This window comes from Calypte anna, chromosome 12 (assembly GCF_003957555.1).
Source record: "Calypte anna isolate BGI_N300 chromosome 12, bCalAnn1_v1.p, whole genome shotgun sequence".
NCBI lineage: Eukaryota > Metazoa > Chordata > Aves > Apodiformes > Trochilidae > Calypte > Calypte anna.
In genome coordinates, this window is record NC_044258.1 from 17,771,555 (window position 1) to 17,798,927 (window position 27,373).

Here is a 27,373-nt window from a genome sequence, read left to right on the forward strand (position 1 = left end):
GACTGAAGCTTTCCCTCTGCATCCCCATGTGCTTGCAGAAGTGGGGTGCTTGTGGGCAAGACATCCAGGCTGGCAAACCAACTTCTTCACCGGGCTGGTGAAGGGACTCCAGCACAGATCCTATGAGGAGAGGCTGAGGGAGCTGGGGGTGTTGAGGCTGGAGAAGGAGGCTCAGGGGAGACCTCATCACTCTCTACAACTCCCTGAAAGGAGGTTGGAGCCAGCGGGGGGTTGGGCTCTTTTCCCAGGCAACTCTCAGCAAGACAAGAGGGCAGGGTCGCAAGTTGTGCCAGGGGAGGTTTAGGTTGGATATTAGAAAGAATTTCTTTACGGAGAGGGTGATCAGACATTGGAATGGGCTGCCCAGGGAAGGAGTGGATTCTCCGTGTCTGGAGATATTTAAAAAGAGACTGGATGTGGCACTCAGTGCCATGGTCTAGCAACCGCAACGGTGGTTCAAGGGTTGGACTTGATGATCTCTGAGGTCCCTTCCAACCCAGCCAATTCTATGATTCTGAACCCTGCCACCTCCCAAAAAAGAGGGCTTTCAGATTGAATTAAATTTTACTATTTTATTTGTGAAAAAACTACAAGCAGAATTCATAAATAGACATTTCTATTTAAAGCAGGAAAATGATAAAGTGGCTTCTAATAACAGTCGTGCACATGCCAGTAACAGGAATATATTAACATCTTTTATTTGCTAGACAAAGAGCAGTGTCCAATATAAATTTCCCGAAAACATTTAAGACCTGTGAATTTCTGACCAGTTCACAAAACCACCATTGACACTTTAGCATGAAGATTAAAACAAACCTAACAGGACTGTCAGCTCTAAAGACTTTACAGAGCGGAAAAACTTTCCAAAGCGTTATACAAGCTGTCTTTCTGGGCAAATGAAAAATATAGCTCGTATAATACATTAACATAAAAATCCACAAGATAAGATTATGTTTTGACATACTTAAACAAGCATTCTATATTTGTCTCCAACAAACAAAGCTAAGGAAATAATGTAACCATCTTTACACAGTAAATTAAGGTTACAAGTCATACACAAGAACAGAACTGCTTGCGCATTAAAAACTGTTCAGCTCCATTGTCATACTCTAAATGTTGGCTCTTAAAACCATTCGGTTACATACAAGCAAAGGTTATTATATAGTCAGCAATTAATAAATTTTCAATAATTTAAGTTTATGGTAGAGCTTAAAAAAGTAGACTGAGAATGATCTTGGTAAGGCAGGTGAAAACATCTCAGTGGAAAAAGGAAAAAAAACAAACAAACACAAACCTGACGGAAGCTGCTGCCGAATTTTTAGATCTGTCCAATTTGGAAACAAGCAAAGTGTTCCAATTAAAAAATAAATAGCCTGGCTGTGTAAAACGCTGTCGTTTTTCCTTTGCAAAACTACCTCAAACTGAGCAAGTCAGGCAAGCTGTGTCGGTGTCTGTGTGTGTGTGTCTGTGTAAGAGTCGAAACTTTGCAAACGTTAACACTGTGCTTTACTTACCTGCTTTCTGTGCCACTGAACACCACGAATCTGCTCCTTCCCCTACAGCAGTGTTTTGCTTGGTTTGGTTTTTAAACACCCTCCCCAACCACAGCAGGATCACCCCGAGGGCATTGAGCCCGGGGAATCCCACCCATGGGGATACCAACTGGAGAAACTCAAGTGTAAAAGCAATCGCTAGCCTGGAGTCACAACACAACAGCTACGTGAGGCTGGGGGAGGTTCAGCACTGAGCTAGCAATTCCTAGTGAATGCAGAATTAACAGGTCATTTGTTCCAAAGAAATTTTGGTTTTTTTCCCCACTTCTTTATAGCAAGCTACTTCATCGAGGAGGCACGCCCAAAGAGACAAGATGTTACTGACTTCACCAGTAGCCATGAGTAGCTGGTTATGGCATTAAAGCTTTTTCAACTGACCATTTTCACTTTTTTTTTTTTTTTTCTTTTTTTGCACAAATTCCCAGATTCAGCCAAGAAGGTGAGCATGTGGTTTGACTTGAAGCACCAGAATTAGCCCCAGAGAGGGCAGAGGGACTCACCCCACACTCGCTCACACTCTTCACTGGATCACGGCCGAGATGCATGCAAGCCTAATTGATAATGGATCATTTATAAAGCAGTGCAAAATATACAAGTTCAGGGGCATCTTCAAAAAATCTCTCTTAAAAAATTATTCCAATACATTTCAGTAAAATAAATAAATATGGCTGACCAGTTTACCCTCCCTGAGACCCTTAAAGGAATAGTAAAAACTGGAAAAGGAATGTCTTTGCAATATCCCACTAATGTTAAAATGTGGACTGAGAAATTCATAGTATTTAAAACTATGTATAATAAATTGTCTTGATGCTCATAGGAAGCATCTGGTTTCCTTTGGTTCTTTAAGAAATACTTTAAAAATGCTTAAAAAGGTAAACACAGCCTATACTGTGAATATAAGCAGAATTAAGTCAGGGTGCCCATCTTAACATCTTCAGAATAAAACCACTGCTGCAAAGGCACTGCCACTGCACACACTTTCAAGCAGGGGCTGTAACAGATCCCTCACTCACACATTTCTGTCACCAGTGTGAAAGGAACCTACATCTGCTACTCAAAACCACAAAAGAAATCTTAAAATCAGTTGCCTCCACAAAGAGAAATTCCTCTTGCTAAGCAAGTAATTCACAATAGAATAAGCTGGCATAAAGTTGTCAAAATGTGGCCCTCTTTCATCATGCCCAAAAGTCATGCATCTGATGTCAAATGAAGCCACAGCCTCTGCATCTGAAATTACTGCAAAGCACCCTAGGGCCACAAAATAAAGATGGAAAGCCAAAGAGGTTTGGGGTTGTGTTGTTGGGTTTTTGTTTTTTTTTTATTTTTTTAAAAAAAAGTTTGCTTCACCTCTTCAGCCTAGTGTTTTAGCAGGATAATGCATGGAAGGTAAACTGTAAAGCAACACTAACAGGCCAGGAAAAGAAATTACAGTCTCAATAGCTTTAGAATAAGAATGAAGGTCATGAGCTGGTCATGAGCATGAGCCACACACGTTGCTCACTTGCCAGCACAAAAGCTTTTTCCCTACTTTTGCTTCCACAGCAGGACACCCAGAAGCATCCAAACACTGACAAGGCCAATGTCATCACTGGACGAGATGCTGTTCAGAAAACCACCCTTGGAATATGGATGGATTTCAAGGAGAAGAACCACCCCAACAACAGGGATGGGCCAGAGGGGAGGGGGCTGCCAAGGACTGACCCATCCTCCAGCAGCTGGGACAAGCACCAGCTCACTGCCTCAACCCACCCTGCCTCCCAGCTGCCTTCCAACCCAAAGCAAAGCACTCCAGTTCTGAAGTTACCTCCATCACTGACCCAGGGGGATGAAATTCATGAAATCTACCACCAACACCCGTGGGATTGGCCACACAGGGCAATGCTCAGATGAACAAAACACACAAATCCACGGCACGCTGACATCAGGCTGGTGGGGAATGCTTGCACCCCAGCCAGGCACCCACTTCCACAGCACCAATCCAAGTCACCCTCGTGAAAACACAAGCTACCTGGAGCAATCTCTTCTCCTTTCAAGATCTCAAGCTATAAATATCAAAACCGTGTGTCCAGTCTGTTCTAGCCATTGCTTAAGGAAGAAATGGGGAAGGAACAATAGAGAGAACGGGTCCCATCCAGGTTCAAACCTTCAGGAATACTTTTCACCTAAGACCAGTTCCATTTCAGTTTCAGTACTTTCACAGAAGGGGACTGTCCCAGATCTTGAACTGTTCAATTATTATTTTTTTTTTTTCACTTCACAGTGTTTCAAGCACCAGCGTTTCCATGTATTGGTTTCAAATAACCCTTTATATATATTTATTTATATATATATTTATATATAATTTATATCAAAACTGATAGTACACAGTATAACTGGAAGAAGAACTGAACTTAAAAAGGATATGTTGAAAGAGGATGGAGTTTGTGAATGCAATAAATAAAGCCCCCTTCCCTCCCCACCCGCTCCCTACCCCAAAACAAAAAGTTGTAATGTTCATGGAAAATTGTGCACAGCAGATATTATAAAAAAGTAGATTCAGGAGCACATCCAATTATAAATGATTGTTAGGAAAATCATATAAAACAATGGAATACATAAAAGTGTCAAGAGTAATCGTTAGGGTGAGAAATTCCTTGGTGGCCAGATGCCCACGGCAAGCAGAAATTATCCTGGTTGCATCAGTTAGAGGTCGATGTCCCAAGAAAAGTGTGTGTTCAAGCACAGAAGAGGCTCTCCAGGATTTGAACAGCATGGGCAGGTGGAGTGTTTGAATTTCATACCCTGATTTCATAGTTTCCACAACTCCATGTGCAATTTTCAGAAAGATTCATCGTTGACTGCCGACATGTCCCCCTTCGGCGTGGAGGAGCGGGATGAGCCCTTGTCTGTGCTCTCAGAGCCCGAGCTGCTCTGATTCTGTTGTTCTGATCCTGCACTGGAGGTCACTGTAGAAGATGATGTGGAAGAGGAACGAGTCTTTTCTTTAAAGTCTGTGATAATTACTGTGACATTTCCCACTGTGACTGCCAGCTGCTGCGCGGTACTTCTGTCCACATTTTTCAGTCTGGGTCTAGAATAAATGAGAAAACGTTTATATTTTTTAAAAAAAAGGTGAAAAATAAATGAGAAAGGGACAGTTTATTAGGAAAAGAATCTGAGAACACTCAGTGTGACTTGTCCTCCCCTCACAGTTTATTAGAAAAAGCATCTGAGAACACTCAGTGTGACTTATCCTCCCCTCATCTGCACAGCTGGCAGCGAGGGAAATTTGGGCACCAGTGAGTGCTGCACAGCAGAGGACAAAGGTTTGACCTTCTGCTCCCTGCGACAGCCCAAGCAGCAAAAGCTGCAGCAGCACTCTCAGCCCCAGAGGAAAAAAAAAACCTGTCTTGCAGAGCTCTGCAAAGGGTGCTCTGCTGTAGATTTATCCCTAATCCAACCCTGCCAGAAAGGAGGACACTCCAACAGAGCCAAGCGGCCAGGAGCCAGGCAGAGTGAAGGATCTCCTCCCCAAGGGGCAGATGAAAGGGTTCTCTTATCTAAATTCACCATCTCATCATGTGCCCCGATGTTATGAGACAAGGCTGTGACTCTGCAATACAAAACCACATGAAAGCATTTGACCACAGCTCTTTCATTCCCATATTGGAACTCTGCAGCTGCAAACAACACAGGCACCGGGACAACTCGGCTGCTCTTTCAACTGCTTTGAGCTTATACAAATCAGATGCCAAGTCAGCCAATGTATAAAATTGTTCAAATTGTTCCCTCTGGAACTGAGGCTATTGTAAATAAAATCCAGAATGTATAATGGTATTTTCTTGTGGATAATTCTTTTGGTTAGGGGAGGAGAAAAAAGGAAAAAAAAAAAAAATCACCAGAAAAGAACACACTGGTATTTATAGTTCAGGATTATCTCAGTAATTTGCATGCTGTGCTATCATTCAATTAGTAATGTAGCTAATAAGGGTCTAGACTCTAGGAAGCTAACATTCACACACATTTCAGGGTCTGGTTCAATGCTCTGATACAACAAACCTTGGACACTCCTCCTGCTAGCAGCAAATTCCAAGTCAGCTGCAGAGACTGCTGCAATTTACAGCTTTTGCTCCTAATTAAGGGTCAGGTTTAAGCAGCAGAATATTCCCAATGGGGAAATTAAAGAGGAGAGTCTTTATACATCAGTGAAAAGTAGCTTGCTGAGAACTGCCTTGATTCCAAGGGATGGGAGGGAAGGTTAGTTTACTTTGGGATCAAGCTCCAGCTTTTAAACCCATCTGCCTTTCCTCCTCCTCGTCTGCAGAACACAAGGTAAATGCAGCCAAAACCAAAAATAAAAAAAAATGAGGAAATTTAGCCATGCATACTCAATGGCTTGCAGTGGTTAAGTCAACAAAGGGAAAGTTCTTAAATAGTAGTTATCCAAGGGGTATTCCAGAACTGGGTGGAATAGAAAAGAAACCCAAAAACTTTTAAGAACAGGTGGTACAAGCTTAAAATAGAACAATGGCATTCCTGCAAATTTCCTTAACCAAAAATGAAGCTACTGCATCGAAAATAGTATGTTAATTTCTAACCTAGGAGGTCGTTTCAATTTTTAACTCTGGTTAAATCATTTCTGAGAGAAAACAGATTTAAAATACTGCTGTGGTGGGTCACCAGTCAGTAAAAACCTTTTTTAAACAGCCTTGTCATTTAGTGACCAGGCTTGTCAAAGCCTCAGCTGTGCTCAGTGGATTCCCACAGCAGACACACACCCACGCCTGTGCTGTGTACGTACGTGCTTGCAGGAGTTGGCAAATCCAACACGTAACCACGGGCTAGATGAAATGATGTCACCTTGTTTGTGGCTAAGAAGCCAGGCCAGCTAGCTCAGCAAGTTTTGGGGTTTCTGTCAGCTTTCAGTGAGTGTCTCAGCAGATGCAGGCTGCCCCCAAAGCATCAGCAGCAAACGTTCCCGGAAGCGTCGTGCGTGTGCGTATTTTCCTCCCTAAGCCCCAAGTTCCTCTAGGAAACCCTGTTCTTCCTGTAATTTGCCTGGGTCATTTGTTTTCTCTTGTACTCAGAAAACAAGCAAAAAAATACTGGCCCAGCTACCAGAACAGACTTTTACTGACCCCACCTTTCTACAGGGTTGAACATGTGCTCCTGCTATTGCCCGTCAAAAGGCAGCTCTGAGAGTCATACTTAGAAAAAAAAACAACCAAAGGTTCATCTGGTTTAAGCTCCAGCTACCAGCAGATTTTGGGATAAGCACCAAGCACCTGAATGGAACTGCCCATCCATCTTTAAATGCCATGAGGAAGTAACATGGAAGGACTGGGGGGGAAGCAGAGTTGGGGTGGAGGATTCCTCAGTCCCGCTCACAAACATATTCCCAATGCCCATTTTAGAACTGAGCCCTCCAAGCAATTCTGCAGGAGGTTTTCAGGGTCTCCTCCGTGCAAAGAGCTGATGAAGCACAGATGGAAACCTCCAGACAATCTCTTCAGCACATGCATAGAATTTTTGCTTCCTACAGAAAGCAAAGGGATTATCCCACTCATGTTATTTTGCAAAATTAAACACCCTGATGCTTCATGTCTGTAGGTAGAAAGGCTTAGGGCCAAATGAGAAATGTGTTTCAAAACAATCAAAGTGCACAAGAAGGCATGGAATAAAATAACTTTTATCAGAAACAGGCATTGTATTCAGGAAGCTCAGAAAGTATTTCTTAAAAAGACAACTTACAAAAAAAGACTCAAGAAATCTGAGCAGAAAAAAAAATCTGAACAGGTAACTTGTGACTTTGTGAAAATCAGATGCTTTAAAAAGACTCTCGACAATACTCCTGAGGGCAGTGAATTGCAACACAAGTTCCACTAAACTAAACACTTAAAAAGACACTTTAAGAACCAAAGAAGATGATGCCTCCCTTAAAAATATCCAGCTAGACCTGATACTATTAAGGATTAATTAGGAATTACAAAAGCTTGCAACAGAACTAAGACTACAGCAGACAGAGTGACTCCTTCAAGGAGTAAAAACAATGATTTGATGTCATCTATCAATTTAATGTTACAAGTTCAATAATACAAAAAGTGTTACTTGCTGAAGTTTTGATTTAAGAAATAAAAGCACAAGCTTAAAGAAAACCAGCAGGGAATATGAGTACAGGCAAGACTAGGAATAAACCTCCCTCCATGGACAGCTACTCATTTGAAACTTAGACAAATATGAAACCAATCATTTGTGCTTTTTGTTGACAGCAAGATTCTAGCAAATCTGTTAATGCAGCCTTTTAATTCCCATATACTTGGAAAACTACCTTGACGATTACAGTGACTGAATTACAGATAAGGAAGTAAAAATGTAACCTTTGTTACTGCTATCAAGTGATGATAAGAATTTGATAAAAACCACTTCAACTGCTGGTTAATATTTTTCCCTTGCTGTGTTTCACAGCCAAAAGCATTACTGCCCTATTGACAATAGGATTAATTTAGAAAAGAAACAAAAATTGTGTGGCCAAGAGAACAAATGCACCCTCCCCAGCTGAGTGAGTGCTTGTACATGGCTTGTGGCCACTGATGGTCTTGCCATACTAATGCTGGCAGACCCTGTAGGTTAGACAGCATTCTGGCTCTGTCTATTAAAAAAAAATAAATGTGTTGACTATTTAACACACTTCTCCAACAGAGCTCTAACTTTAGTGTGAAGTTACCTTGAAGTGTGATTCGGGTCGCTGGTCTTTGTTGTAGTATTCCCAGACTGTATACTGTTTGCTTCACTAGGAGGGTCTTTCACAATATCTGACTTTGGTCTGTAGGAATTGAAGGGAAGAGAGAGAGTATGATGTTAATTAAACTGCACATTTAATCAGTGCTACTGAAGTCACCCCACATTTAACTGTGGATCCTGCAAACTTACTTAGTCTTCTTGTTAGTGTTCTTCTTTGTAACACTTGGACTAATTTCCTTCTCTTTGTCAGGCTTTTCTTTGTCTTGTTTTTCCACTTTCTCCTTTTTCTCCTTCTTAGGTGGTGGTGGGGTTGCATATTGCTGGGCAACTTGTTGTGCCACCAACTGAGAGTTTATTCTAGGTTTTCTATAATGACAATAAAGAAAGAAAGAAAAAAAAAAAGAGATCTATAGTTAATTTTACACAGTAAAAATTACTTCACCAAAAGCACTATGAAGATTTGTTTCAGCAACCAGGGAAGAACAGTCCATTTATTAACACCCAAATGGATGTACTTATTTAATGTAAAATACTCCTGCTGCTACCAAAAAAGAAATATTACAACTAAGAAATACCCCAAAATGCTGTTTCATCAGTTTTTAGCCTCATCTAGCATTCTTAAGTATAATGCACCCTTTCTTCCATTCATGTAATGAAAACACAGCCAACTTTGGGGAGACAATAGTGAGAAAGCAGCTTTCAAGAAGCTGCCAGCCATGCAGTATGACTACACTCAAAAGAGAAGGAACAGAGTGATAAAACCAAGTTTCCTGATAAACATCCGTCTCCTTCCTATCTTTCCATTGAATTTTTCAAATGAGCTGCTGGTTCCCTGAAGGAGCAAACCTTGCACAAGCACCAGAGAACAAAACAAGGTAACTGAGATGACTTTGTCCTGAGGGCTGGGACCCAAGCTCAGTGGCAGGAGCAGAGGACAAGTGGGCAATTCAGGCATCCACAGGGAATGGCTGTGCCAGCCTCTGACACATCATCTTCACACAATTGTCTGCAGTCCCCAGTAGTGCACACAGGCAAGCTGTCTTTCAGAGAATTTAAAAAAAAAAAAATCCCCCACCCAAACCAATTCAGCTTTGCACGTATCCAGAACCTTAGTAACTGGTCCCCACAGATCTTGAAGAATTTGTACCTTCTGTCTCTCCTGCATTCCTCATGTCCTCTCAGCTTAACAACTCAAAACCTCTCCCTCCTGACCTGGCATGTCACAGGGCAGTTTATAGTCTGAAATGCTCTGACTGCTGGTGATTGATTAATGCCTTCATCACACCACAAAGATCTATGCTCCCTGGGTCCACACAGCTTGGGGACAGCAGAGGAAAACCAGCTTATCAGCTCCATTAGTTATCCATTGGATACTAATAGCAACAGTTGCTCCTGCTTGTCCATAGCCATTATATCGGTCATTAATTCAAGTTTTCTGCATACATAAGACTACAAAAAATAGCTAGTGAAAGGAATACACAAGTATCATTCGGTATACAACTGGAACACAGAAACCTGAGGGTTTCTCAGAGCTCTGTACTTGCATCAGGTTTTGTGCAAACCCACAAAAAAACCCCAACCAAACAAAAAACCCCAAACACAACCCCCCTCCCCACAAATTGCTCACATATAACATTTGCATTTAGAGATGACACAGATAATGGAACACCCAGAGAAGTTCTAGTCCCTGTTACAGGAAAACCCAAGTATCTAATAAAACTCTGTTGGCAGTAGTGTTGTCTAATGGTACCAAGATGTTCTTAATGAAGCCAGAAATACCCAAATATTTCATTTCACTATGACAGCTTATTATAAAGTCTATGCAAGAGGCTACAATCAAGCCACTGACCTGCCTCAACACCATGGCATTAGTTTTTCATCCAACATAGAAACTGCTTTTATGCTACAATCTGCACACACTTCTGAGTGAACACAGATGATCTGGTCTTCAGCTTTAAGTAACTATGATGCTGAAACTTTCTGCAGATGAGATCAAGCAGCTACCTGTTCCACAGAACAGTGAGGATATTCAACACCCTTGCATTTAAAGTCCCGTAAACAGCAATTTCTGTCTGGTATGACTGAGAACGTGAAGAACACTGAAGAAAAAGTGTTTTGGTAACATGGAGAAGATTTTCAGATTGATGTAACCACACTAAAAGCTGATAACAGCATCTTGTGTCAAGCAACCTGCTAAGTGCCCACTGAAAAAAAAAAGGGGGGGGAAGGAAAAAAAAAAAAAGCATCAAGAAATCTTCAAAGAGAGGGCAGATACCATCTCTCTGCATGATTATACATGATTAACCTCACTGCTTGAAGCTGCCATTCTGCCCAGACTTAGTTATTTGCTGTTTGCACAACCAGCTAAGTCAGAAACCCGAGCCATTCATAGGAAATCCCAACTCAAGGATCTGAGAGCACCTTTGAAGTTTTTACTCTGCAGAGCTCTGGTTATTTCCAGGCACAGTATCCAACCTCTGGCTGCTACTGAGCTGCCACTCCTCTTGCAGGAAGGTGCTTCATCTTGGATGAAGATACAAATTTTTAAATGGAAATCTCAACTCAACTGAAATATTAAAACAACAAAAATAATGACATAAATAAGTCACACTGCATTTCCTTCTGCTGCAATGCAAAAAGGACCAGCCTTAAAGTGCTCCCATGGAGACACTTCACCCTGTGCTCCTCTACTCCTTATCTGTGCCTGTGACAGCACAATTTATTAGGTTTTTAACATTTTCTGGCCAGTCACTGAAAACCATCATGACTTCTCCAAAATTCTTATTTGCATATTCCTTCTTACACGCCAGGAGGGCTCCCTGGTAAGGGCAAACCCAAACCTGAGCATGAAGAGAAGGCAGCAGGGCACATGGGGAATTTCTTCTGCCCCACCAAGGGAGTAAAATATTGTCAAACCCAAGCATGTTTCAAGATCTGTTGTACTACTAGAAGAGATTTATTTAAAATAATGCAAATAACCCAATAGCTTTTCCAACTCCTAATTCGGCGTTTTCACTCCCACTAGCAGCAAGCTTAAAAAAGTTAAAAAGCAGGTAAATTCAACAACTGGCATGCTAATAGTGATGATAATAGGAGTAATAAAATCCTTCAAATAAGGCCCACACTGCTACTAGAGCCAGGACACACTGGTTACACACCCTTCACACAAAAAGCCAAGCAAAGAGAGTAGAGCACCACAGATTCAACCACAGCAAACCATAACCATAGTAACCACAACTGACTACAGCAGCTGCAAGATCCAAAACTTGCTCCAAGCCTCCCTGCCGACCAAAAACACACTTAAAGCACTTTCCCTTAAAGCCTTGAGAGCAAACCCAGAGCAGTGATACCCAGGGAATTCCCCCACTCCACACATAACCCTTACAACTGGGCTCAGGAGTCAAGCAGTAAAACCACATCCAGCATGTGGTAGTTACACGGACCCAGATTTCAACAGGGATACAGGAGGATAAGCAGCACCGTATTTTTCATGTGGCCCTAATTTCTCTGTTTAGGTTTTCTTTTGGTTCAGCTGCCTCAGGAAAAGGGACCCAGCTCCTGCAGACACTGTGGGGAGGAGGCAGGAGCTGGCTACATCCTCACGGCAACGCACCGAGACCTGGAGGGACTCCAGCAATCCCCTGAAATGTGGAGTTAATTATGATGGCTCTGACTTTCCCACAGCTATGTTATCAGAAGAATGAAAGTGGCATCAAGTGGGATTTCAGAGTCAAAAGCTTCATGTAACGTGAAGTACTGAGGATTTGGGTAATTTCATGCTGTTCTGGCTTTGATGCAAGAGGAGATATCAGCAGACCTCTGCCTGGCTCACCATGTCTTGGAGAAAATGCATTTCATGCACTGCAGTGTGAAGCAGATGATTATTTTAATAATCCTACTCATGTTAATATACCTTTGCTCAAAGAAAAACTAGAAAACAAGACTTGAAATATTTACCTCTGTTAGTGCCAAAACAATAATACCATCAGCATGCTCCTGAGCAATACTGTAAAGCAAGGTTTAGAAACTAATCCATGAACATGCATTAAAAAAATGGCAATTCCTTAAAAGAACCACCAATGCTTTGGGGAAATTAAGGCATAAAGATGACAGGGTGAGCACTCGTTCTTGCATGTGTATTTCCCAGCTCATTTGTGATGACCACCATGGTCCTTTTTAGGAATAAGAAAAAGGATGAATGGATAAATTATCCTGAGTGTACAACTGCACAGAAGTACGGATGCTGTACACACCTATCTGAGAAGTTCTCCTTCTAATGCAAGGCCACAAGTCAATGATAGAACCAGTAAAAGACTGGTTACAAACAGCAAGAAACATGTGATTGAGCAATATTTTGTTGAAAGTACAGAATTTTCCTTTAACACTGACATGCTAATGCTGTGTTTTTATTTAGAAGATAGATGTTTAACAAACATCCACTTCTGGGCTGCAGGTTTTGCTATTTCACAGCATCACAAGCAGGACACTTATCTTTCAACTGAAAAAAAAAACAACAGCATTTGCTACTAACCTTGCACAGAAGGGCACAGCAATGTCTTTGGAAGCATTTGGGGAAAAAAACAGGGAAGAAAAGAACAGCCTCATACAGACCAAAAAACCTTGTTTGCCACAAAATAAACTAATGCCATTTAAAGTCTATGGCCACTTCCAGAAAACCTCCAAACTGTTCCAAATTCTCCTTGACCATCCATCCTACTGTCTCCCATCTCCTTGGAAGAGCCAAGAATAGGGAAGAGAGAGATAAAGGAGCCTCAGCTCTGTAATAACTATTCCTGGTCACAAAAACAAACCTTGAGCTGCTCAGATTTCAGACAAAGAGTATTTTAAACTTTGTTCATCCACTGTTTATAGCATTCAGGTGATTTCTCACAGTTTAACTTTAAAGAGTTTAAAATTATTAGCATTAATTAATAGTTGGTGGTCTTACAAAGCTGCCAGCTCCCCTGCCTTTTAGGGTGAAAACCTGCTGCTTCTTGACTTTTTTTCCACCCCTTTTTTAATCAAATTAAGAATGGGAAAGTTATTAAATAAAATGCAAGCTACCACCTCCTTTACCCAACTTGACAGGCACCACTGTTTGCTGGGAAGTGGCTCGTTGACTCTGTGCCACTACAGGGGAGCTATGTCCTCTCTGAATGATGCCTGCAAATGGAATACTCAATTCTTACTTGTTAAGGAGCCTTAGCATTGCTTATGTTTAGTTATTAGGGCATTTTTACAAACCAAAGCAGATAAATCAAAGAGCTGTATTCCCATTTTACCACACAGACTGTGCAGCCCACTTTTCTGATTTACTCTGTTTAGTAAAAATACACCAAGTATTGAAAATCCAGTGCTAACCAAGTTCCAGAATTGATCTATGAAACTATTTCAGTATGAGTGCTCAACAGCATAGTGTAATAGGTTTCTCAATACTTTCACAGCTTTCTTTTTTTAAAATATACGTTGTTTCATGTAATCTCATTGCAAAATAAACTAAAGCCAGGGCTGCAAGATGTTACAGATGAGTCTCATCAGAATTTTGCCATGCTGAAACTCTGTGTAGTCACCTAAGTTCTCAAAACACACATTCTAATACAGTACAGAGCTGAAAACTGCAAGGGACATTTCTTATAACTGGTCGCATAGGCACCACTGCAAATCCAAACATGAAAGTAAATTGGGATTATTAATCTCCTACCAAATGAAATAAAAACTATCTTAGATGGTGCTTCTTGCAGACTGGATTTAAGATCTGCTGGGCTGCCAGCAAGAAAGGAGCCTGGAGCCAGCTAATAATGCAATTTGGGAATTTGTTTGATATTCTTCAGTGGAGAAACACCATTGTTTACATTTTCACAAGTATACAGAACCTGCTCAAAACTTTTTTTTTTTTCCCCCAAGGGAAACTGAGAAACCATAAACAAGGCTTTCTGGTTAAAAAGTCCTGAGCCAGGGATTAATCATAAATTATGGGTCTTCCCCACCCAATCTCACAGACTCTGCTTAACTTAATGCTCTGGGTCTTTGTGTTCTTTTCCACAGACCCTTATAAAATAATTAAGAGATGACTAACACTGTACAGTGCACATGTTTGGGACTACAGCTTTATTCCAATGTGCCTCTTGGTTCATGATACTAAGTCGTGCATGACAGCAGCAAACAGAAAAATGAAGAGCCATCCCTCCAAAATCTCCTGCAAAACAGCACTTCTCAAGAGCAGCAACTCTCTCCTTTTTGCAGCTATTTATTTTGAAATCACAAAAAGCAAAAGGAAGAGCAAAACACAAGTTATTCTTCATGCTTCTTTGATAAGGGAGCATGGAGGGAAAATAGCAGTGATGGTGAATAACAGTACTGAGTCTCAGTTATTGGAAGAGAGCTTGAGGTTTACTTAACCACTAAGACCATAAAATTTAACTTACTGCTTTTTCCAGGAAGCAAACCAGAAGTAATGGTGAAGTTTTGGAAGAAGTACTCCTGTGTTTCTGCTTTCAGAGTAAGAGCCTGCCTGGGAGCACAGACACTGGCTGTGTCTCACCCATCCTCTCATCTGTAGCACCTGGGCTGCACCAGGAGATAATTTCCTATCTAATCTGCAGCACCTAAGGAGCCAACAAAAGCCCTGAGGCTGCTCAGCAGATACTCACCCTGTAGTTGTTTTCTCTACCTTGCCCAAATCCCTGACAAGAGAGCTGCTCCAACAGCAGCTACTCCCAGCCAGTCCCCCTGGAGCTCCATAGATATATAAAAATAAGATATATAAATATATATATACACACACACAATAGGAAGGCAGTGCTGAGGAGCTGGGTACACTGCTGATGTTGCACCTGCATTCATCTGCTGGAATGATTTCCAATCAGAACACCCCTGAAACACTTGGATTGGATAAGGTCTCAAGTAGTTTCTTCTGCTGCCATTCAAAAATAAAGTATGTTTCCTTAAATGAGGAGTTCAACACACTTGTAAATAAATGCAAAATGAGTTAATAATTAGCCAAACACCAAGCTTACCACATTTTAAGCACGTTTTGTCCTGCTTGATGGGGAAGCAGATCTAAATGATCACAACTTCATTATGCTTACAGATGTTATAAGGCTGCTTCTGATTCACAACTATGTATAAAATCTAAGACAGAAGTATAAAGCCAGAATTACAGTTTTTCACATGCTTTCTTGCTCCACTGTTTTAAATAAAACATCATTTTCTAAGATTTTTAATGGCCCATTTAAAAAAAATAATCAGAAATCAAAGAGCACAATACATCTCTTCTGCTTAAAACAGCATCTGTAATATGTAACAGAATGAAACAGCATCAATTTCCCATTGCAACATCACCCTAAATTCCAGTTGAATAAGAACAACTTCACAACTGCCCTTCTTGCTCTTCTTGTAAGCATTTGCTTACCACCAGTGGTATTTAGGTCCACAGCAGAGCATTCAGAAAAAAACACTGCCTTGTATTCATCTGCAGGGAACAAGTTCTGCAGCAGCAGAAAAATTGTGCTAATAAATATATATACAAAACCTACAATCAGGCAGTTATGAAATGTGATGCAACCCTAAACATAAAGATGACACCACGCCTGAACTTGAGAAGATAGCCTGGAAATTACTAAATCATTTTCCCTAGGTATGTGAATTTCTTTGGTCACCAATCATTTTAGTCATAAGTTGCAGGTGCTGTACAAGCTTCATTTCTTGAAACTGACTGCAATCACCCTCATCATGCTATTGACCCATTTGCTGATCCACTCAGAGCTTCAGGTTAATCTGTCACTGAAAATTCAAATCAGTACCTCAGCAGGCTGCACACTGAAATGGGGAAATTTCTTGTGCAGTTGTTCTCATCTCCAGACACACCTTACTGCAAAATATCAAATGTCCCATGAATTACAAGGACTTGCAAAAGTGTTATGGGAAATTTGCTGATCTCAGCACAAAATTTGCCTGCTACTAGCACCAGAATGATGATAAAACCAAGGCTGTTTCACTTGCTTGTCAAAAATAAGCTGCTCTCACCAGCAAAAATTTGAGAACAGTTCATAAAGCTGGCAGCACCCAAGATGTGCATAATAAAACACTCAGATTTACAACAAAACCAATTACTTGAATACTTCTTCCTATTTGACTGGTTATTAAGCCATGTATAATCCTGAGGAAAGTGAGCAGGCTCCAAACTTCCTGTTGAGTTACAAGGTGCAGTTGGCAGCAAGAGAGGATAAATGAGTCTGATGAAAATTTAACATGTAGATCCCTCAAAGCAACTGCTCATGGTTATTTTATTAGAAATTAAAATAATGGAAGTAATAGTTTTAGCAACTCTAACTAAAGCTAAAAATGAGGAATACCAGACTTAGTATTATAAAAGTGCTTTAACACTGCTGTTCATACACATATATTCCCATTTAAGAAACACCATCCAGCTTGACATGTCCCATCCTGGAACATCCAGGTGTTGGGATACTTTAGGTTCACACTTTAAAAATCACAGCAGGAGAGAGATCAAACTTGGAAAACAAGCCAGAAAAAGGGAGAGGTGCTGAGATGAAACAGTGAGCTCCCTCCCAAAAAGGAAACACATTTCCATCATCCATAATTTTTATTAGCAAGTGGAAGCTGAATTTTCAGGAGAGGTGAATTTCTATGACCCTGGAGACTGAAATTTTAAAAGTTGAGTCCAAGTTCTAAAATTGGCCCTAATGCAGAGAGATCAAGAGTAATTTTTTTGCATTTGCTGTTACCCTTTCAAATATTATCCTGACCAATACCAACAGGGCTGAAATATCCTACAGACACGTGAGTGATGGTCACTAGTAACAACTGTGTCAAGGGTTGGACTCGATGATCTCTGAGGTCCCTTCCAACCCAGCCAATTCTATGATTCTATGATAAGGGATTTTCAGTCACTTAAGCATAATGCTGAAATTCCCATAATACTATTTGAGAAATGCAGATAACCTGAACACCTAACCTGCAGATAGAGGCACACCAGCTCTCCTTAAAAACAACCAACAAATTTCCTCTGAGTAACTCTTTTGCAGAGTCTCCTGGCAATGCAGGGGGGGGGCTGCTTTATCTGAGTAAAATTTCACCATACTTATGACACAGAAACATTGTACACTTAAAAGGACTTAACTATCACTTACCAACCAGGCTAGGCTCCCACAGAAGCAAAACCAGAAACCAGCATTTCTACAACACTTGTATAGCCTCAACAGGCCCTAAATCTCTAGGGATGACAGAAAAAAAAAAAAAAGGCAGCAGCCAATTGAGCAAGGCAGTAATTTTAATTCAGCTACAGACACTGCAGGCTTTACCTAAATGGGAGAAACAGAGGTTTTTCCAGCAAGTAAAAAAAGGTGTCAATGATAGGATTTCCATTCATATGGAAGTAACATTTCAGGAGTCCAACGTTGCTTTGCAGACAAAGCTTCAGCCTGCAGCAGCTATGTCATTTAAGGGATGTCAGGGATGCTGCAAGGTGGCTTGGATGGAATTGGTACCCCACCTACTCCTTCATACCTCTGTCCAGCACAATCTGAGGTGAAACAGGCACTGTCAACAGTTTAGAAGGAGACCAAAGTGTTCAATAAATCAGTTTGCTTTGCTAAATGTGACAAGAAATGAAAGACACAGGCAGGCAGACGTGTTTTCAAAAGGCCATGTGCTCAGAGGAGCTCTTCTTCCCCACTGTCTTCTCCGAAGACAATCTGATAAATCAACACAGAAATATAAGTGACATTTCAGGGTGATCAGCTCCATCCAGGTGACATTAACAGAGCAATCCTGCATGTGCTGTTACCCAGGGGATTGGGCAGGCACTGAGCTACCACTGATGGTTGGGGGAACAAAACAGCCTGAGAGCACAGAAACTTTTGTTCTCAGAATTATTACTCCTGGGCATGAGGAATTGACCCAGATGGTTTCAAAGTTTGCCAGGAAGCAGTATTATCATATTTAACTGTGAAGCTTCCTCCCTCCAACAAGAAAGCCTTAGAAGACATCAGGATGCTGCTGGTTCTCTACTTGGAGTACCAATGAGTTATTTACACGTGCTATCTTACATTACAAAAAAGTCAGGAATAATTAATTAAAATAACACAACCATTTCTGAGCCCTTTGCAAGCCAACTTCTGATCTGCAGATAACAATTACTCATCCAGACAAAGCTGTCATTTTTGAAGAAAATTCTCAAATAAGGTAAACTTGAACCCAAAATACTCCTTGTAGCCTTGACTGCTACCACTGTTATCATCCTGATGGCCACTGCTGTGCAGTTTTGCACACACTTGCTTGTGTGGGTTGCATTTCTCTATACACATGCAGAAACAAAACTCTGAATTGCCACCATTCTGGTACTAGCCCCAAGGAGGGAAAGCAAGCAAATTCAGTTTAAAGATACATTTTTTTTATAATTCTTAAAAATAATCATGCTGCTCTATCCTGCAGAGATGGTTAGTCTCACTGAAAACTACCAGATCCACTGTGAACCTGTGCCAGCTGCAAATCACTCCAACCACCCTGGCACCATCATTTAAAGTCATTTTCCATTTAAAGAGCCTCACATCAGTGCCAGCACAGCCTTTCATTACCCATCCCACTTAATACCCACAATCTCTCCACAGCTCACTCGCTCGGTCTCCACTGACCAAGCAGCACACGGAGACTGATGTGTGGATTATTGGGATTCCTAATGCTTTTCCTCCCCGCTGGCTGAGCTCTTGGCAGCCTGCCTGGCCCACAACACGTGTGGCTTTGTCAGCCTAATGCACTATGTCATCTGGAGAGGCTCAGGATGAAGCAGGACCCAAAGGCATCTGCATAGCAACGACCAACAGCTCCCAAAACTTCCGGCTCCTACACACTCCAGCACTGGCAGAGAAATCTGGTAGACAAGTGAGTGGCTGGATGATGGACACTGCTTGCTTTCCAAGAGGCAAAAAAATGAAAGGAAAAGGCAACAAGGTTCAGCACAACCCTTTAACTGAAGGCTGGGAAGTCACAGAATCATTCGGGTTGGAAAGGACCTCTGAGATCAAGATCCTTGATCCACTACCCCCGTGGTTCCCAGCCCATGGCACTCAGTGCCACATTCAGTCTCTTCTTGAAAACCTCCAAGGATGGAGAATCCACCCCCTCCATGGGCAGCCCATTCCAATGCCTGATCACCCTCTCTCTTCCCAATATCCAACCTAACCCTCCCCTGGAAGAGCTTAAGCCCATGGCCTCCTGTCTGACTGGGAGCAGAGCCTGACCCCTCCCCCGGCTCCAACCTCCTTTCAGGGAGTTGTAGAGAGTGATGAGGTCTCCCCTGAGCCTCCTCCAGAGTGAACACCCCCAGCTCCCTCAGTCCTTCCTCACAGGAATTCTGCTGGATCCCTTCACAGCCTCCTTGCTCTTCTCTGGACCTGCTCCAGCACCTCAATCTCCTTCCTGAGCTGAGAGGCCCAGAACTGGACACAGGACTCAAGGTGAGCACAGGGGAAGAATCCTTTCCCTGGAGCTGCTGGCCATACTGTTCCTGATCCAGGCCAGGATGCCATTGGCCTTCTTGGCCACCTGGGCACACTGCTGCCTCATGTTCAGCTTCTTGTCCATCCAGACTCCCAGGTCCCTTTCTGCCACTCTGTGCCCAGCCTGGAGCTCCCCATGAGGTTGTTGTGTTGAACCTCATCCCATCGGAATCAGCCCAAATACAGGGCTTTCCCGTACAAAACATCCTCTTCACTTGCATGTTGTCTTGCAATGACTCAAAACCTGCAGACCAACACTCTGGATTTGAGTAACCCACCTCCTGTTAACTCAACAATGATGGTGAAAATTCAGAGAGACGCCTTCAAAAAATGAGTTGTGGCCAAGTCAGTCGTCACTCACCAGGTTAGGAGGTTGCTGTTAAACTGTACCCATGCCTGGCATTCAGTCAGGGCAGAAAGAAATGAGGTTTGGGCATTTTTTTTTATAGATAAGATACACTGAAATATTGTCAAGTGTGAAGCAATACACCAGCCCTGTAAACCCCGCTGTAATTTCATACAGGGTGAATGTACAGAAATTAAATGCCACACAACGTGCAAAAATCATAAATGTAAATTTAACATCATACCTAGATTAAAAACACGTAACAAAAGTGAAACTGGTTTGTAGATGAATGAAATACAGAAGCTGGCAGTGATTATACTTGGAAATGGAAGAATACGCAAATTACAGCTGAAGTTTCACTTCCCCCAGACAGCAAAACACAACCCATGGCACGTCCTCTACAACCTCCTCAGACACCACACTGTCCATACACACCCAGATCTTCTCCTTTCTATCTGATGGCAGATTACAGAAGTTTTGTGAATTATCATCATCTGAGCACAGAAAGATAAAGATTACCAACACCAGAAGTAAACGCAGGGATTTTTAGATAACTTATGATAAACCTATTTTGCTGCTCCAAATACTACTGATTATTTTCTAATTGCAAAACACAGTAACAGAACAACTAGAGAAAAGTCTGACTGTGGTGGGTTTGGTTTAAGTGTATCCTCCATCTCTCACCATCACAGCACTCCAGTCTCAGGTGTACTTATCAAGACATCCCCTGGTTAAGTTTATTCCCATTTAACTGTGGGGAAATTGTGACAAACAGCAACCTGCTTGCTTGAGGACTACTACAGCAGAAGAAAATTAATTTTGAGCCCTACAAAATATACATCTGGAGATATACATCTACCAGCTTAGAGAATTCCTTGCTTATAGAGACGTGCAAAAATTACTCTCCAAGATTCTACTATTTTATGCTGCTTCCTTCTCTAATTTTTTTCTGGATTTGTGTAGCCAAATCCAAGCTAAAGCAAGCTAAAAACATGACCTTGTTTTTACTCAAATGCATGGCAGTAAACAGCAGGGACTGAGTTGAAGAACCACCTCCTAAGGAGCTCATGCCCTCACTCTGCACCAAAACTGAGGAGTCAAACAGCAAAAGCTTTCAGGGTTGGCATAACTTTGTGAGCAATTACACAGATCCCAAAGGAAAAACCAGAAAATACTTGATCATCATCATCTCTTTCAATATTCTCTGGGACTACTTGCAGCAGCAGCAAGTGCCAGGATTCCAGCCATTGCAAAGCTTCCCTCTTCATTCTGCACTCTCCATATAAGAGAGCTCTGCCCTGGTTCTTTCCACCAGTTCTTCAAACCCACCTCTTCCCCCTCACCAGATCTCAGTGCAGCCACAAAATCAGCTGAGTTGACACTGGTGCAGCAGCAGCAGCTCCATTCCTCATGTCAAAAAGCTGCAAGGGAGGTTGTGAGTGCTTAAGCCCCAGCACAAGTATTTGCATCCTGACCCAGAACCCCAGAAGTCTATTTAACATCTTTAAAGACTGAGCAGCAACTTAGAAAAACAAGAAAATTTTTACTTCTGCTAAAAAACTTGGGGATAAGCAAGGTAGGAAAGCTTGGGGCAACTTTTTATGCTTTGGTAAGGCAAATGCTCAGGTTTCAAGCAAGCTTTCTCAGAATAAACTGAAAGGAATCAAATAAGACAGAAAAATGCATGGAGATTATCATTCTGGCACAAAAACAAAAGCAGAAAAGCTTTTAAGTGCCTGCTTTTAACAAAAGAAGGTCTAACTTTGAAACAGCTGCTTCACAGACTCAAGGCCACACCCCGAGGCAGGGGCTAGGTTTGGTTTTGTTTCTGTTTATTTCACAGTTTTCCTGTTTATTCAGCTTCTTTCCTCTCTCAGTGGCAGCCAGGGCAGCGCAGAGCAAGAGGCTTCATCCAAAACCAACAAGCTTCATGCTGCTCTTCAAAACTCAGGTAGCTACATCCTTCTGAACTTGGAAGAAGCTTCAAGTCTCTTCTAAAGGTTAATCCTCTCAGAGCTTGCTTGGAAAAAAAAAAATTAAAAAGTGGGTTTTTTTCCCCCAAGTGTCATATTGAGGCCAAAGGAGGTTGTTAAGTTAAAGAGGAATAAGCCAAGAAGTTGCAGCGTCTAAGATCAATGTAGTTTAAATGCTGCTGACAGAACTGGTCAGAAATCACTAGCATGAGTTGGAAGAGAAGTCTCTGCTCCTTCCCTGGAGGTTGCAGGTATTTCCTGGAGGTGCTGGTACAGTCACCAAAGGCTTGCAAAGCATAAGACTCCTGGTGGCGTTTCAGATGTTCCATCCTATGCCAAATATCACAACCAGGTCCTCACACCTGTAGTACCAGTGGTAGCAACAGCCAGAGTACAGGTGACAGACACACCAGCAGGCTGAGCACACCCAACACTCTCTGCAGGCTGTGTCCACACTCATGGTTGTTTTATACAGCAAAATAAAGCTGTAATCATCACATGGGGCAAAAAAAGCAGCGAGGACTTGATGGACAGGGATGCAGCCCAGGCTGAAATGGGAATCACACTGACAGGACATAAGGATCCTGTAAAGCTCCACCTTCAGCATCATCAAGAATTGTTCTACAGCCAGGTGTGCACTGGTTGTGTGGACACACCTTCAGCCTGAACAGCCCTCTTCCATCAACCCCTGCACCAACAGTCTCCCTCATCCTCTTTAGAAAGGTCTTTACAGGAGCTGCTAAAACACAAGTTTCACCAAAACAGCCAGGTTCCCAAAGTATCTGATAAAAAGAGGCCAGTCACCAAAAGAAAGTGTTTCTCAGAAAAATGGATTTTTAAATTAAACAGATGTTGTCTCTTAAAGGCTACCATTTCGATGACTGACACGCAGTGACATAAAATATCTCATAATAAGCTTATAAAAAGAACCCTAAATCATCAAGTCTAATGGAGCTGGTCCATCAACGAGCAGTGGCCAAAGCATGCCCACACACAGAGCCTTTCACAAATTATTTCTTCACTGCCTCAGAAACAAATAAAACTCCCACAGCAGCATCACAGGCACACTCATCTGCCACTTTTGTAAGACAGAGAATTTTGTTGCTGGAATCTTTCATATTTCTTCTTTTGTATTAGCAAGAACTTTGGGTCATTTATTCCCCTCTGGTCCATTCACAGAATAAAATCATTCATGTAACACAGAGCCTAAGGGTTGGTTTTCTTTCTTGCTTTTTTTTTTTTTTTTCTTTTAAGACTTTCACAGACCAGTGAAGTAAGTTCTTTGCAAGTTCTTTGTGCAGTTAAACTTTTTCAATCTATATGCACACACCCTCCATACTGTACCCAGCCACACAAATGCCTTGCCTTGCTTACAATGCTCAGCTATGAGCAAACCTTTGGATGCTGACATGTCTGTAACTGCATTTTACAGCAAACAGCAGTACTAGGGTCATGATGGTTTGCTGGTTTAAGTCCAACAATTTCTATAGGAAGATATAAGCTCAGTCTAAACCAACCCCATATAGTTAAAAAACCTGAGACTTGCAAGCCTGCTTTCAGGGCAACCATGCCCAACTTCTAATAACTTCACTAATCATGGCAATCACAGCATCCCTTGAATGTTTTTCACCTGGAAAAGATACTTTTACATCAGCTGGATTTATCTTCCCCCTTTTCACAACTGTTTGGAGCAGCCCACCCACTGGACAGGTCTCAGTGGGTAGGGATCATCCCTGATGCCTGGGGACAGAGGTGATGGGAGAAGGCTGGCAGGCAAACACCCCTGGAAAAGCAAGAGGCAGTGAAAAAACCCATGAATAAATAACACCTGCCTACCCACTGAAGTACACTAATTATCCAGGATAATTGAATGACTGCTTTCATGTACTCAGGGAACTGCAGATAAGAGGTATGGGTCTCCTCATACCTCGGATGCAGAGTTTAAAGCTCTCTCAGTTGGCAGCTAAGCACAGAAAAAAAGTCACTGGCTGTGACAATTAATAGATTCATTTTAAGTCTCTTTTGTTCAAGTGATTCAGACATACTACACACAGAACAACCCTGTCTCAACCCAACAGATACATTCAAGGCACACAGCTAAAAACTGACTGTGCTGTGTTTTGAGGTGGTAGAAGAACAGGGGCCTGCCTGCACCTAGAGGGTTATCCTACAACACCAGGAACACCCCTGCTTTTAGAAAACCTGATTTTCAGGGAAAGTCAAAACCAAGACCATACACCAGGCTGCTGAGGAAAAGGAGAGATGTCTGCAAAATGAGTGATTTCAGGACATGCACAGACATGTGAGAAAGGACCCAGAACTTAAGAGTAAGCAGTAAAACCTTAAGTGAGATGTTGGAAAGTAAGGTATGGGTAGATTTCACCTAAGATGTTATTAGAAATATTCCAGGAAAAGCATATTTCAGTTTAATAGACCTCTGTTGATTTTATCCACGACACAGTCTGTCCACTCAATCACCATTTCACAGAATTGGATTCATGGCAGGAATTAAATTTCTTTATGGAAACAGGGGTGATTCTTTGTTGGAGCTGTGCTCAGTTCTGCCTTACCTCTGTTATAAACAGAATACAACCTGCATTAAAACCTTTCTCCATTAAACCATCTCAGTTGCAAGGTTTATTTTATGCCACTTGCTGCCTGAATTAAAAAAAAAAAAAAAAAGGAATTACACTTTTCTCTATAATACGCTTTACACAGTGGCTGAAAAGAGACTGCTTGCATAACAAACATTATGCAATTTCCCAAATAAATAATAATACCCTTGCAGGGGGGAGATTACAAAGTCCCCAAGATTTTCAAAGCTGCAGATTTGGCTTCAAAAGCAAAGACCCTGTAAAAACCACATGCCAGCCCAAATCTTCCTGATCATGACTGACACTACTGCATCTGCACCCACAGATCCCATAAGGAGCAGTGCCCCACTGTGTGTTAACAAAGGACAATCTGTAAAAATACACAATTTACCAGCACAGTGCCATCTCTCAAGAATGTAGAGACGTTGACACCAGCTTTAAAAAGAAAATCAAGAATGGATGCAGCTGTCCTTATAAAGCTATGGTTTGGCTTGAATAGTTTCTTCTAGTCTGAAGACGGTGTTATTAAATCATTTTTTTTATAAAAATAATAAAACCTCCCCAAAATACAATTTTAACTTCATTAACCATCTTCAGCCTGGAGAACTTTGCCAGTACAAATACAGCAGTAAAGCATCCCAGGTGGAAAACTTATGCTAAAGAAGAAAGCCAATCAAAATACCATGCAATCCAGTGATGTACAAAACAAGGAAACAGCCCTCACACTGTAAAAAAAAAAAAAAAGAAAAAATGTATTTCAAGTAAAAAATGGTTCAAGTTATTCATAGGGACCCAACACAGATGTAAAAAAATTCCAAGTGGCAGTACAGAGAAAAATGAAGTAGGAAATCTGGTAAACAGATCTCAATGTCCACCAGTCCTCTACCTTCCAATTTCAACAAATTGCTTCCACAGGCCTGAAAAAATTTTGCTTCTCCTTGATTTTTTTTGTTGCTTTTGTGATTTGGCCTTTCCTCTCCACTGGAATTTCTCTAATCCCCACTCAGCCCCCAGCACTCTCCAGCTCTCAACACCCAACACTTGATACTGACCCTGTTCTGGGAAAGTCCACATGCACCAAGCCCTGCACCAGCTGGGAATCCCAATTTCCCACTCCCTGCACAACTGCAGCCTTGTATTTGCATTGGAAATAGGCTGAAAATGAAAAAGAAGTAAAAGAAGCCCATATACAAATTATTTTTCATTGAAAGTTGAAGAGGTTCTTTGCAAGTTTCAGCTCTGGAACAGTCCTGGGAGATTGGACTCGATGATCTCCGAGGTCCCTTCCAACCCAGCCAATTCTATGATTTTCACCAACAACTTCAACTGGATACAATAAAAAAAGAGGCATCAAATTCTTGCAAAGGAAACATCCATCCTGTCAGAAATTACAGCCACAAGCTTACACCTCACAACTGAGCTCATCAGCCATGTTTCAAACAAACTGCATTTATCTCCTTAAAACTTCGGACTTTTTCTTCATTATCCAAAGTCAATGGCAGTGAATACTGACCTGACATGCAGGGAAGCAATGTGGATGCAAACTGGAGGGCAGGCAGTCTCACATCTACTTGGCAGCAGTATCATATTTTAGTATAAAGTTGCTCTTTTGAGATGTGAGAATTACTTTGTAGTTAATCATCAATCGATAGGTCTGATAAGGTACTTTTTTAGAAACAAAGTTACGTACCAGCATAATTCTTCCTTTTTCAACTAGGAGAAAGAAGTATTTTTCATATGCTGGAGTTAGGTGTGTAAGGGTTTAGGACAACTGAAGCATCCACTCAACCCAGGGAATAATAATTACATTACTATTTTATCAAACTTGTCCAGAATTACAGAAACGCCCCAAAATTTTGGTCATCATCTCTGTGTGCTTAAGATATTCACAGAAATTCATACAAACATCCTGAAAGCATCAGCCCCCCTAGACTTCCACCTCCAAGATGGGAGGTCTCAGGCACACTGCCTGAAACACACAGCTTTTCCAGACAGGTTCCAGCTTGTCCCAAAACAGCAACTACTTTGGAAATTTCAGTAACTATTTCACCTTCCTTAAAACCCCACATGGTGAAGAGCTGAGAGTTCCACCAGTACTGTGTAACAGAAATGTATTGCACAATTTCCCCCAAATTTCTGTTCAAAAACCCAACAGCAAAAATGCCTATTTTTCTCCCAAGCTATTTCATGAAGCATCATTACACAGTAACTGAAGACTTCTGCAAGCAGAGAAGGAAAGAATAACTCCCTACAAACCTAAGCTGAGCAGGATTCTCAGTGTGACCCCGTCCTAATGCTAAAGTCATAAAAGAAAGAGGTTGGGGGGAAGGGGAAAGGTGTAGCTAGATGCTCCCATCTATCCTGTGATGGAATCAACAGCAACAAACCTGCCTTTACCAGACTGGTCCCAGGAAGAAACTCATCATCCTTCAAATGCAGGGTGGTGCCCAGGTGATGCAGGGGCTGTATTTCTCCCTGAGTTACATTCAGTTTGCTAAGCTTGTTGATGACTTCATCTAACTATTAATTATACCACCATTCAGCATGCTTCTGACTGCAATGATTCAAACTGCTTCCAGGAGCTCACTAATCCACAGCACAACCCTCTTGACAGCAAGTGACAGATTCAGAGTATTCAGTTCTAGCTGAAAGGAAGAAAAAAAAAAAA

General features: G+C 41.6%; 1 protein-coding gene across 1 annotated transcript in view; it reads right to left on the bottom strand.

Annotated features, from left to right (window-relative positions):
• Positions 1–557: 557 nt before the first annotated feature.
• The window catches only part of RYBP (RING1 and YY1 binding protein), a 41,914-nt gene continuing 15,098 nt past the window's right edge, over positions 558–27,373 (bottom strand). The window contains exons 3-5 of the mRNA XM_030458702.1: positions 8,463–8,639; positions 8,257–8,355; positions 558–4,623 (exon numbers count right to left, since the gene is read on the bottom strand). Of these exons, the coding sequence (XP_030314562.1) occupies positions 4,371–4,623; positions 8,257–8,355; positions 8,463–8,639 (529 nt within the window). The 3' untranslated portion in view covers positions 558–4,370. The remainder of the gene's footprint in view (positions 4,624–8,256; positions 8,356–8,462; positions 8,640–27,373) is intronic.